This window comes from Clarias gariepinus, chromosome 25 (assembly GCF_024256425.1).
Source record: "Clarias gariepinus isolate MV-2021 ecotype Netherlands chromosome 25, CGAR_prim_01v2, whole genome shotgun sequence".
Taxonomy (NCBI): Eukaryota; Metazoa; Chordata; class Actinopteri; order Siluriformes; family Clariidae; genus Clarias; species Clarias gariepinus.
Genome location: NC_071124.1, coordinates 21,073,591 through 21,087,481, shown reverse-complemented (window position 1 = coordinate 21,087,481; position 13,891 = coordinate 21,073,591). Strand labels below are relative to the sequence as shown.

The window sequence follows — 13,891 nt, the reverse complement described above, 5'->3', positions numbered from 1 at the left end:
CAGAAGATAATTTAGGTAAGGATGCAGAATAGCTTTGACCAGCCCAGGGGCAAAGTCTAGGCAGGATGATGAGACTGACAGAGCCTGCAAATCCCAATTCTCTTCAGAGAAGTAATGGCTATTAGAAATACCATCTTAAGGGTCAGAACCTCAACAGGCGCTGACTCTAGAGGTTCGAAAGGGGTCTCAGCCAAACGTTCAGGCACAATAGCTAGGTCCCATGAAGGTACTGTAGTTTTAGTGGGCGGCCTCAACCGTTTAGCTCCACTAATAAAGCGGGCAACTAACGAGTGCTTTCCCACAGAAACCTCATCAATCAGAACACGGTAGGCTGAAATGGCGGCCACATACTGTATGTTCTGAGAGTGCTAGGACATATGCCTGAGGACAGTTTCTCCTGTAGAAACTTCAGCACTGAAACAATCTGGCAGTGGACTATGGTTTGCCATACACCAATTTTCAAAACCATTCCATCTGAGGGCATAAGTTCTTCTAGTAGAGGGAGCCTAGCACAAAGAATAGTTTCTATTACATTGGCTGAAAGACCGTCATCCCTTAATTGGGCCCCCTCAAGGGCCAAATGTGAAGGTTTCAGAGCTCAGGCTGGGGAAGAAATATTGTTCCCTGCGCCTGAGGCAGAAAATCCCTCCTGACCGAAATTGCTCATGATGAGCCATCAAGGAGGGATATAAGATCTGACATTAGATCTGACAACCATATTCTGGTCAACCAACTGGGCGCTATCAATAAGAGGCGACGTTCCTGTTGATGGGCCTTGATAGGACTCTGGGGAGCAGCGCTATCGGAGGATTTAGTGAGTAGTAAAGGGGACATTGTGTCGTGACCTGCGAAGCAAAGAGGTCCACCTCTGCTACCTAAAATCTTTCCCAGATTTAATGACCACTTCGGGGTGGGGTTTCCATTCCCCATGTGTCACAGCTTGTCTGGATCGCAAGTCTGCTCCCATATTTATATGCCCCGGAATGTAAATTGACCCAAGAACTTTTTCTGCGTCTAAAGCAGAATCTGCTGCGCTAGCTTGTTCAAGCAGCGCAAACGCAATCCACCCTGGCGATTTATGTAAGAGACTAACATAGTGTTGTCTACCCGCATTAGAACATGGTAGCCTTTCCACTGCTGGAGGAAGTATTTCAGGGCCAGAAATAGAGCCATCATTTTGAGGCAATTGATGTGCCATGCGAGAAGATGACCTCTCCAGATCCTTTGGGCAGGACGGCCATCTAAGGCCGCACTCCAACCCATAAGGAAAGCGTCTTTCGTTAGCATCTTGTGATGACAACACGGACCTAGAGTGGGACCCAAGGTCAGAAACCAGGGTCTGAACCACATAGAAAGGGTATGAAGCCCCTTGAACGTACCCTGTTTGCCTCAGGGGATTGGATTAAAATCCCCTGGCTCTCAGCCACAACAGAAAGGGTCTCATGCACAGGGCCCAAGGGTATCACCATGGATGCACCTGCCATAAGACCTAGGATTTTCTGAAAGTAACGAACAGTCACTTTCTGACCTAGCTTGATGTTCCTTAGGGTACTTAAAATGGATTTGATACGTACAGGAGACAGTTGTGCCTGTATTCTGATCGAATCTCATACAACTCCCAAATACGTTGTCCTGTAAGTGGGAGAGACAACGCTTTTCTTGGCATTGAGTCTTAACCCTAGAGATTTGAGATGAGCGTTCCCATAGCGTTTTTACGCAGCATTGAGTGTAACTTTTGAAAGGGAACTGAATGTACTGAATGACCAGGTTATTACATCCACATCCATAGACTTTTCTTCCCTGAGAGATATATTGTAAAAGAGTGCTTCTGGGTGCGTGAGGAATCATTTTCACACATGAACTGACCACCAAATTGTGTGCTGTAATCTAAACTAAAGGTGAGTGAATGAAATTTTAGCATGTGGTACAATTTCATTTTATTTATTTATATATTTATTTGGCCAGGAATAGCAGGAAACATTATCAAATGCTACTGCATACAGTACTAAAAACCTAATTCTAATTATTCTTACCAGCAATGCACAGTATAATAATATTCTTGTACTCACATGGTTTCTTTACTGCAGAAATCTGTGGGTTCTCCAGAACTTTCAGAGTCTGCAGAGAACAAATACACAAGTGATGTTAGTTTATTTCAGTCTAACATCTCACTCACACTGCTGGCTTCCTGGCTTCTTCTTATATCCCTTCACGCTCTCCCAGCTGTTGAGTGGGAATATAGGGAACCACCAGTGTCTGAGTACGGCACCCCACCCCCTTTTCCTGTGTCCTGCTGGTGGCCATGAACTTGAACTTTGTCCCCTGGGAGCTGTGCAGTACACTTCGTGATTGTGTGGTCTGCCATGACAAAAGCATTTAACATTTCAAAAGATTACATCCAAGAACATTATATTAACAAAATTATATCTACAAAACATTGTTATTTTAAAAACATAAAAAGTAATAGTGCCACAGGTGTTCCTCACTGAATTTAACAGTAAGCAGTGCATGCGACAGGCAGAATTAAGGGCTGACAAAACATTGGAGCGGCCTGAGGAGCGCCAGAGAGTAGACCGCGCATTCCATTTACAGGTAATCATCTCTCATAGGTGTCTAGATATATGAAATAAAGTAAATTTTATTGCCCACAAACAGTGGTTTTACAGTTTTTATTTTATCCAGCTGTATTTACTCATGTACACATGTACACATTTGTATGTACACATTTTTACATACAAACAAACAAAAAAAGATTTGAAAAAATATCCCCCCCCCCTAAAAAATAACTGGTAACCTCAATCAAGGTGAAGCTAATCACCTTCTCAATGGCACAAAAAGCTTCTTTGTCAATCACCTAGACTTTGCAATATTTTTTAAGTTTAGTTAAATTTGATGGTGACCATTTGGATTTAGACTTCAAGTCATTTAAAAGATGCCGACATTCACATTTTTCTTGTACAACCTCTGTGTGGTCAGTTTTGCTGTGTGCTTAGAGTGATTGTCATGTTAAAAGGTAAACCTTTTTTCCATGAACTCTCTGGTACATGGCAGCAGATTTACTCAAGATCAGTAGTTTAACAGTATTTTGCTGTATTGAATTTATGCCAGACATAATATTTGGTGCTTTGGCCAAATTATTCAATTGTAATTTCCAATCTGACCACCTATGTTTCTGCAAAGATTTGCTTTCTTGAAAAGTGATTTTTTTTTTTTTTTTTTTTGGAACCTTCTCATACAAGCCACATTTGTGGAGAATTTGTGACTTGGCCACATGCTCACAATAACAACTTTTTGGCATAAATTCCTGTAACTGCCTCAGAGTTGCTGTAGGCCTCTCAGAAGCCTCCCCGACCGGTTTCTACCTGGCTGTTTCATCCAGTTTAGAAATACGTCCTGATCCAGGGAGCATCTGTGTTGTACCAAATACCTTCTACTTCTTAATAATATAGACTTTACTGTGCCTCTAGGCAGTGATAAAAGCTTTGATTTATTGATGTTTTTTTGCATCCATCTCTTGACTTGTGCCTGTGCTTTATCCTGAAGATTTTTTATGCCACCCAAAGTTGTTTGTAGTTGTATGTAGAAGTAAATGGTATATATACACTATATATAGGGGCTGGACAATAAAACTAAAACGCCTGGTTTTAGACCACAACAATTTATTAGTATGGTGTAGGGACTTCTTTTGCGGCTCTTACAGCATCAATTTGTCTTGGGAATGACAGATACAAGTCCTGCAAAGTGGCCAGAGGGATTTGAGACATTCTTCTTGCAAAATAGTGGCCAAGTCACTACTTGGTAGAGGAAAACGTTTCCTGACTCACTCCTCCAAAACACCCCAAAAGTGGCTCAATAATATTTAGATCTGGTGACTGTCCAGGCCATGGGAGATGATCAACGTCACTTGTTTATCAAACCACTCTGTCACCGGTGATGCTGTGTGTGTTGGTGCATTATCATCCTGATACACAGCACTGCCTTCAGAATACAATGTTGAACCATTGGGTGCACATGGTCCTTCAGAACGGTTCAGTAGTCCTTGGCAGTGACGCTCCCATCTAGCACAAGTATTGGGCCTAGGAAATGCCATGATATTAAAGCCCACACCATCACTGATCTACCCTCATTCTTCAGTCTTGGCATGCAACAGTCTGGGTGGTATACTTTTTTGGGACTTCTCCACACCATAACCCTAATGGATGTGGGAAAGACAGTGAAGGTGGACTGATCAGAGAACAGTACATGTTTCACATTGTCCACAGCCCAAGATTTCCGCTTCTGGCACCAGTGAAACCAACGTTTGGCATTGGCACAAGCAACCAATGGTTTGGCTAGAGCAGCCCGGCCATGTACATTGATGCTGTGGAGCTTCCGACAAACAGTTTTGGTAGAAACAGGAGAGTTGAGGTGCACATTTAATTCTGCAGTGAGTTGGGCAGCGGTAGTTTTATTGTATGAATCCGGGTTAGCAACAGGACATCCCTTTTAGACAGCTTCCTCTTGCGTCCACAGTTATTTCTTTTGAATCTGGTTCATCCTTCTTTGTGGTATGCTGACATTACCCTGGATACTGTGGCTCTTGATACATCACAAAGACTTGTTGTCTTGGTTACAGATGCGCCAGCAAGATGTGCACCAACAATTGTCCCTTTTTTTTAACTCTGTTACCTACAGTATAATGTTGTGTGCATTGCAATATTTTTAGCAAAACTGTGCTATTACTCTGCTAATTAAACCTTCACATTCTGCTCTTACTGGTGGAATGTGCAATCAATGAAGATTAGCCACCAGGATGGTAACATTTCCAACACTAAATTGGCCAGTGTTTTAGTTTCATTGTCCAACCCTACTGTATATGCAGTACATGAACAGACAGAGAGAGAAAGAGAGATAGATTTTGACAGTGCAATGCAGTGAACATGCTATATTTAGATGTGGCCACATCAACATGTTACCTCATGTCTTCTTGGAATCTAATTATATTTTTTGTAGACTACTATCAAACCAAATTGTAGCAGATTAATGTAAGCAGTGATAATTGTGATACTGTAGCACTGGTTCTTTATAAGCTACACATGTAAATCTGTATTATGATTATGATTATGGTCAAGAGCTAAAAAATAGTATAACATAATGAAACTAGCAAACAGGAAAACATCACTAGCTCTGCATAAACCACTCTGAACAAAAAAAATGCAGATTATTGAAAACAGTGGTTATGACAGTAATGTACTGAAGCCCGGTTTCTTCATATGCTACATGTGCAATGATCATGTTGTAGAAGTTATCATGGTCAATCGATGAAAATGTTGCAGAGGTAAAGAAACAAGCAAACAGGAAAACCTTCCTAGTTCTGAATAAAACCATCCTGGCACTCCTAAACAAAAATTTGGGACCTAACTATCTACATGCTTTTAGTGATTTTATTAGGCTGCTGCCTAAATTCTACTTTTAATAAATCAGTGTAAAGGTTCAGTATAATCTGACCACCATTTTTGCTACAATAATTACCTGGAGTTCCATTACCACTGACACTGATGTGAACAGGAACCTGCAGATCTCCTGCACTGCACCAGTACCAGCCAGCATCACTCTTCTTCAGTCCTCTTATCTCCACACTAAATAAACTCCCATTATTACTTATGTGCACTGCTGAATTCTCGGATGAAGCAGTCATCCCCACTGTGTTGCAGCACCTGTCACTAAATCTGCACCATTTCTTCTGTGTATTCCTATACGCAGCACTGTAGAGACAATGGACTGTGACACTTCCACCTTCTGCACCGCTTACTCTGTTCTTTAATACAGAGAGATCAAGATCTGAAGAAAACAGACAGTGAATGTGTAAAGGAATCTCTTACAAATCTTAAATTTTCTGTCTTGTTTTTTCTTCCTACCTTCACTAACTGTCAGGTACATATAATCACGGTCATCCGGGTCCCAGTTACTACCAATTTCTGCTGCGCACCAATACATTCCAGAATCAGAGACAACGGGGTTAATTTTCACTGTAAACATATTCTGCGCTGGATAATCAGTGACTGATGTACTTCCATGTGTATTTGAATAAGCTACTACACTGCAGGTAGACAAGTAATATCCTTTGCACCAGAATTTGGAGTTTGTTTTGTATTGCTCCTTATAATGACATGGAATAGTGACCGATCCTCCATGTTTTACAGTTACACTTTTCAGCGTCCTCATGCTCTCTATATCTGTACACAAGCACCAATAGAAAACAGCATTAACATCACAGACACTGTTTCACAAAGATTCGGACTGAATTAGGAATCACTGGGTCAATACTGAAAGACGAATAATGACAAAAGGCTTTAACAATTTGCTCCATGAAAATATTTAGTCTATAACAGTTTCTTTTAACCTTTAGAAAATGAAGTATACACAAAGGATACAGGAATGATACAGGTTAAGTCTTACCTGATGTACAGATAAATAACACATAAAAAGTTATTGAACCAGCTAGAGCATAAAACCTCATTGTTTTCTAAGACCGCAGGTGGCAAATATGTCATTTGTTCTAGTTTTGCTCTCTGTCTCTCTCTCTCCTTCTATCTATCTCTCTCTCTCTTTATCTTAATTTAACACAAATAGACATCCGCATAGAAAACCACAAGCAGGATGTAAAAGCGTTAACATGCACATACAAATTTTATGGTCCTCAAGTAGTGATAAAAACTAATGAATTAGTAGTAATACATTTTTATTACATTCACAGAAAAAAGGCATTATGTATATTTTGCTATTTAAGAAAACTGCTGTACATAAATATGAACAGTTTGAAAGCAAAATGTGATAAATTCCAGGGGTTCAAATGCAAGTACAATACAAAACAATACAATAACTTGCAACATCTTTAGCATTTCAGGTTTTAGTTTTACTTCACACTATAAAAGTACAGATATGCACAGATTAACCAACAGCTTCTTAACACGGTGCATACAGTGGGGGAAATAAGTATTTGATCCCCTACAGGTTTTCTAAGTTCGGCCACTTACAAAGAAATGAAGGGTCTATAGGGCTATAGCGTTACCAGGTTTATGGTAAAGGATTGAGACAGAATATCAACCAAAAATCCAGAAAATGCACATGATACAAATGTTATGAATTAAGTTGCATTCCAATGAGGGAAATAAGTATTTGATCCCCAAGCAAAACATGACTTAGTACTCAGTAAAGAAAACCCCTGCTGGAAAGCACAGTGGGAAGACGTTTCTTGTAGTTGTTTACCTGATTTGCACCCCTGAGGGAGAGTACCTGGTGCGCTAGCTGCGCGAGCACAGTCCACCCTGGCGATTTATATATGAGACTGTCATAGTGTTGTCCACCCGCACTAGGTATGGTAGCCTCTCAACTGTTGGAGGAAGTGCTTTGGGGCCAGAAATAGAGCGCTCGTTTCGAGGCAATTGATGTGCTGCGTGAGAAGAAGGCCTCTTTAGCTCCCTTGGGCTGGACGGTCATCTAAGACCGCACCCCAGCCCGTGAGGGAAGAAGCGTCTGTCGTTAGCATCTGCGACGACAGGACGAACTTAGAGTGGGACACAGATTTAGAAACCGGGGTCTGAACCACATAGGAAGGGTACGAAGCACCTGGCGCGTAACCCTTATTGGGGATTGGCCCTAGAGTGAAATCCCGTTTTAGCCACAACTGAACTGCTCTCATGTGCAGAAGGCCCAAAGGTGTCACCGTGGATACAGCTGCCATAAGAGCTAAGATCTCAGAAAGTGATGGTCACTTCCTGGTCTAGCTTGATTTCCTTAAGGGTGTTGAGGATGGATTCGACTTTTGTATTTCAATCCTAGAAACAAAGATGAGCTAGGACGACATGCTGATGGCGAAGCGCTAGCTACTGAGACTGGGCCAGCCAGTCATGAGAGAGCTAGACCAAATGGAAGGACCCGATACTGGTAAGCTTCACCCCTGAAAGCGAACCTCAGGAACCTCCTGTGTTGTGTATTTATTTATTTTAGATAGCAGTACACCCCGCGAAATCTAAAAATTGGACGCAGCCCCCCGTTTCTCTTGGAACCAAGAAATACCAACTGTATACCCTGTCTGGTAGGGGAACATGTTCCATGGCCCCATTCCCCAGCAACTTCTGTCAGCAAATGCACACTTTCCAGTTTCATGGAAGTGGAGACCGCGCCGTTGAAATGCGGAGGGCAATGTGGAAATTGAATCCTGTAGCCTTTATCTACAGTCCTTAACACCCAGGGAGATATGCCTGGCAGAAGCTTTCACGCTGCCAGCTTCTCCGAAAGGGGTACACGTTTTAGTACTTGGCTGCGCGGGGGGTGGGGGGATGACTGGGGCGGGGTGTTAGTGGTTCGGCATCCTGGAATATAGCAGGTTATGACCGAAGGACTAACTCGTCATTAAAGACCGGTGTTGTCCAAAACACCAAAGGTGGCGGAAACTAAACACCGATCCCCTGGTGCTCTTATGTAAAAAAAAACGTTACATGCCCCTCCCCGGGTCTCCCCCCCACGTTCCTGGGTGCGTAAGCCTTCAGGACTTCTTCTTTGAAAAGAGGGCGGCGCGGCGATCTGATCTTTTAGAGGCGGCCTGTGAAGGGCGGCGAGCTGTACCCCAGTGCTCAAATCATTCAGCAGATCAGCCTGGTACGCCTGCAAAACCGCCATGGTGTGCAAGGAAGCGCCGGCCTGACCTGCTGCTTGAAACGCCTTCCCTACCAGAGTAGAAGTTGTTCTACATGGCTTGGAGGGAAGGGTTGGCTTCTTTAATGAGGATGATGTTCCAGGAGAGAGATAGCCCGCAAGTCTCTTTTATCTGGGGCATCACCTATAACCTCGTGCTTTTGCATCAACGATGTTCGAATAGAACTAAGTTAATGGTACAAAAATACGGGCTGAGAAAGGTTTATTCCAAGAACGAGATAATTCGTTATGGAGGTCATCAAAAAAGGGGAGAGGGCGGCGTTGTGGCGCCCTCTCCTGGCCACCCGACAGAAATCTGTCATCTAGTTTTGATTGTTTTGGCTGAGCTTGCTCCTGTGGCTAATCAATGTGCAGTCACTCAACTGCATGTGTTATAACTTCAAGCAACTCCTTATACTCTCTATCATCTTTAGAGGAGCGTTCTGAGGTAGCCACTTCCATTTCTACAGAAGCAGGAGAACGACTCTTTTCCGTATACCCACGAGAAGCACGGACGTGGGCTCGTGAAATGGAAGGAGAGTCTTCGTGATCGGGGGAGAGGGCGAGAGAAAGGAGGGGCTCCGTCTCTCGTGCCTCGGCCAGATCAACTTGTGATCCCCAAGAGTGCAGCGCGGCTCGTGGTTCCTTAAAGAACGCAAGGCGCGCGTGAAGCACATTCATCGGAAGATCATCACAGTGCACTCACTCTCCTCTAAGTCCTTCGAGAGCGTGGCTCTCACCCAAACATTCAAAGCAGAGAATATGTGAATCGCCCCCCGAAAGGAAATTTTCACAAGGAGGGGGACATTTAGCTATAAACTCTTCCATTATTTCTGGTGAGTTTTATGCTTTTATCTGCTTTTAAATGTGTTTTAAATGTATTTTATGCTGACACGCACATGCGCACAATGTCGGTGAAGACAAGAATCTGAGGAATGTTTCCGACTCCTATTTATAACCTGCAGGTCCGTCTCATCAGATGATGTCACCCGACCGAGGTTATACAGGTCCTTTTCAAAAAATTAGCATATTTTGATAAAGTTCATTATTTTCTGTAATGTACTGATGAACATTAGACTTTCATATATTTTAGACTTACAGTATTAAACACAACTGAAGTAGTTCAAGTTCTTTTATTGTTTTAATATTGATGATTTTGGCATACAGCTCATGAAATTCCTATCTCAAAAAATTAGCATATCATAAAAAGGTTCTCTAAACGAGCTATTAACCTAATAATCTGAATCAACTAATTAAATCTAAACACCTGCAAAAGATTCCTAAGGCATTTAAAAACTCCCAGCCTGGTTCATTACTCAAAACCGCAATCATGGGTAAGACTGCCAACCTGACTGCTGTCCAGAAGGCCATCATTGACACCCTCAAGCAAGAGAGTGATACACAGAAAGAAATTTCTGAACAAATAGGCTGTTCCCAGAGTGCTGTATCAAGGCACCTCAGTGGGAAGTCTGTGGGAAGGAAAAAGTGTGGCAGAAAACGCTGCACAACGAGAAGAGGTGACCGGACCCTGAGGAAGATTGTGGAGAAGGGCCAATTCCAGACCTTGGGGGACCTGTGGAAGCAGTGGACTGAGTCTGGAGTAGAAACATCCAGAGCCACCGTGTACAGGCGTGTGCAGGAAATGGGCTACAGGTGCCGCATTCCCCAGGTCAAGCCACTTTTAAACCAGAAACAGCGGCAGAAGCGCCTGACCTGGGCTACAGAGAAGCAGCTTTCGGATGAAAGCAAATTTTGCATGTCATTCGGAAATCAAGGTGCCAGAGTCTGGAGGAAGACTGGGGAGAGGGAAATGCCAAAATGCCTGAAGTCCAGTGTCAAGTACCCACAGTCAGTGATGGTCTGGGGTGCCATGTCAGCTGCTGGTGTTGGTCCACTGTGTTTTATCAAGGGCAGGGTCAATGCAGCTAGCTATCAGGAGATTTTGGAGCACTTCATGCTTCCATCTGCTGAAAAGCTTTATGGAGATGTAGATTTCATTTTTCAGCACAACCTGGCACCTGCTCACAGTGCCAAAACCACCGGTAAATGGTTTACTGACCATGGTATTACTGTGCTCAATTGGCTTGCCAACTCTCCTGACCTGAACCCCATAGAGAATCTGTGGGATATTGTGAAAAAAAGTTAAAAGACACAAGACCCAACACTCTGGATGAGCTTAAGGCCGCTATCGAAGCATCCTGGGCCTCCATAACACCTCAGCAGTGCCACAGGCTGATTGCCTCCATGCCACGCCGCATTGAAGCAGTCATTTCTGCAAAAGAATTCCTGACCAAGTATTGAGTGCATAACTGAACATAATTATTTGAAGGTTGACTTTTTTTGTATTAAAAACACATTTCTTTTATTGGTCGGATAAAATATGCAAATTTTTTGAGATAGGAATTTTGGGTTTTCATGAGCTGTATGCCAAAATCATCAATATTAAAACAATAAAAGGCTTGAACTACTTCAGTTGTGTTAAATGAATCTAAAATATATGAAAGTCTAATGTTTATCAGTACATTACAGAAAATAATGAACTTTATCACAATATGCACATTTTTTGAAAAGGACCTGTATAAGCCAAAATTTGGCGTGTTTGATACACACTTGCTTCACAACCGGCAACATGACAAGATGTTCCCATGGCGTTTTCATGCAGCATTGAGTATAGCCTTGAACACATTATGAACACATTATTGTTAGGAGCACCTTCTTAAATTAATATGTGTACCACACAGAGCACATAACCAGTCTGTAAGAGGCAGAATTATTGTTGGTTGGTAGGGGATCAAATACTTATTTCCCTCATTGAAATGCAACTTAATTCATAACATTTGTATCATGTGATTTTTCTAGATTTTTGGTTAATATTCTGTCTCAATCCTTTACCATAAACCTATGATAAAAATGATAGACTCTTAATTACTTTGTAAGTGGGCAACCTTAAAAAATCTTTAGGGGATCAAATACTTATTTCCCCCACTCTATATCTCTTTACCTATTAGATAAAAGTAGAGTGCTGATTAGAGGAACTGAAACTTTTGCTGGTTAAAACTTGGTTGATGCTTCCGCCACTGGTGTGTCAGAATCTGTTGATTACATAGACTAAAGGGATTAAAGGAAGTTTTTTTTCCACGGATGTTTTTCAACAATTTATTTTATTTTATCTTTTTTCGCATTTCCCTATGTATAACATGTAGGATTATGGGATATATCCGGTCCTCCGAAGCGTAAAATAAACGTGAAGAAAACACACTAGAAGCGGTTTCTTTGCGTTCATTGGGTTTTGAGCGCCAAGAAAAAGCTGCATGAACGTTTTTTTAATGCCGTATAAACGCGCAGCCGGACAAACGCACGTCACCAAAGCCCGTGTTAACACTTTCATTGAGTGTAGAAAACACTCGCCGCTTGACGCTACGAACGCAATTAAAGCACTTGATTTTAACGCTCATGTGAACAAGGCCTAAAGATGCATATAAAGCCATTGCTCTTTTCCACACTCTGCAATTCTGTTACCCTTATTAAACATCATAAAAACCAAGAAGATGGTTGTGGTAGTGTAAAACTGTGATTGAAACTGTTACCATTATGGGTGAGGAGGTTGGGGTTGTGGACAACTACAAGTACTTGGGTGTTCACTTGAACAGTAGATTGGACTGGAGGACCAACACTGACACTAAGGAATGAGACAGACAGTTTCCCCCAAATTCCAGTGGGCCCAATGCATGATCGTACTGTAGCATCACTTCATGAGCTTCCCTTTTTACCCTGACACTCTGGAAAAGGGTCAATCTGGACTCATCAGACCACATGACCTTTTTCCATCACTCCAAAGTTCAATCCTTATGCTCCCTAAGAAATTAAAGGGTTTTTTTTCTGTTTAATTTCATAAACAAGTGTTTTTTTTTTTTTTAATGGAAACAGTTGTTTAGTTCCGGTTCTGTAAGTCCACACATTGTGTTATCCAAACTAGTGAATAAAAACTCATATTTACCTAAAAGATGCCATGTAATGATATGACAAAGATTTTTACTTTGTTGTGTTGTATAAGTTTAGTTTCCTTTTATTTTTCTCCAACACATTATTAAAGCCTGGAAACAGTGCTCAACTGGTAACCTCACAAAAGAAATGTGATCAGGAAAAAATAGTGAACCACCATGAATGGAGATCACATAATCACATCATCAGTCGCAAAAACGACAGTAGAAATCAAGGCATTTAATCGGAGCATTATCACACACAGACAATGTGATGGGAACACACAGGGTTGAGACTAAACACCCGTGTGGCATGTGAGCCTTGATTATTAGTGAGGGAAGTGATTATTATTAAGATTATTATTAAGGTGAAAAAAAAAACTAATAGATATTAAAAAGTTGAATGACACAGCAGGGACTGCATTTCTTTCTTAGGATAAAGATGATGATCATCAGTGGTACAAAAGGAGGAACCCTGTGTTAAATTCACTAACGTGGAATGGACAGTACAAAAAAATGTAGTCAGCCACTAGAGGGCCTTAGAAACCTCTTACTGTAGCTTCATCCATTTTTCACAAGGTAATGCTTTTGTCACCCTGTTAGTAAGTGGCAAAAAATCACCGTGTAAGTCATGGTGTTGAATTTAAAGAGGGTATGTATGTATTTCTTAATTTATTTAAAAAACAAAACATACCAATTCATAAATAATATGCTTTCATATTCATATACAGTAAGTGCTAAATTATTCTATTTAAAGGTTCTAAGGTATTAATTTTGCTGAAAACACAATAGAAGTGGACAACATTTTTTTTTTTCAAATTTGTAACAAATAACTGCTTTGCCACTAAAAATTCAAATTAATACAATCACAATAAAAACTGAAATAAAGCACTTTGTCATATACGTTGTGGTCCATTAGTTGGGTACAAACATAAATTACAGCAGAGAGGATTGCATGGAACACTGTATAAACTAAAAAACGATACTGTAGAAAATCTTACACCCCTGGAAATGAGAGGTTTTAGATGTTAATTTGCAAAAAAAATAAAAATTAAAAAACAATTATAATTTTTCTTCCACTTTACAACTATGTGCCACTTTGTGCTGGTTTATCACATAAAATCCCAATAAAATACATTTAAGTGTGTGGTTGTAACGTGACAAAATGTGGAAAAGTTCAAGGGGTATAAATACTTTTGCAAGGCACTGTTGATAGATAGAAATGTGAGATATTA

General features: G+C 41.2%; 1 protein-coding gene across 1 annotated transcript; it reads right to left on the bottom strand.

The window, feature by feature from the left end:
- Nucleotides 1–2,065: 2,065 nt before the first annotated feature.
- Nucleotides 2,066–6,546, bottom strand: LOC128513472 (polymeric immunoglobulin receptor-like). Its single transcript, XM_053487220.1, has 4 exons — nucleotides 6,439–6,546; nucleotides 5,898–6,215; nucleotides 5,512–5,820; nucleotides 2,066–2,118 (listed from the first exon to the last, which is right to left on the bottom strand). Exons 1-4 carry the CDS (start codon nucleotides 6,497–6,499, stop codon nucleotides 2,066–2,068), a joined length of 741 nt encoding a protein of 246 aa, XP_053343195.1. The 5' UTR covers nucleotides 6,500–6,546.
- Between the last annotated feature and the right edge of the window lie 7,345 nt (nucleotides 6,547–13,891).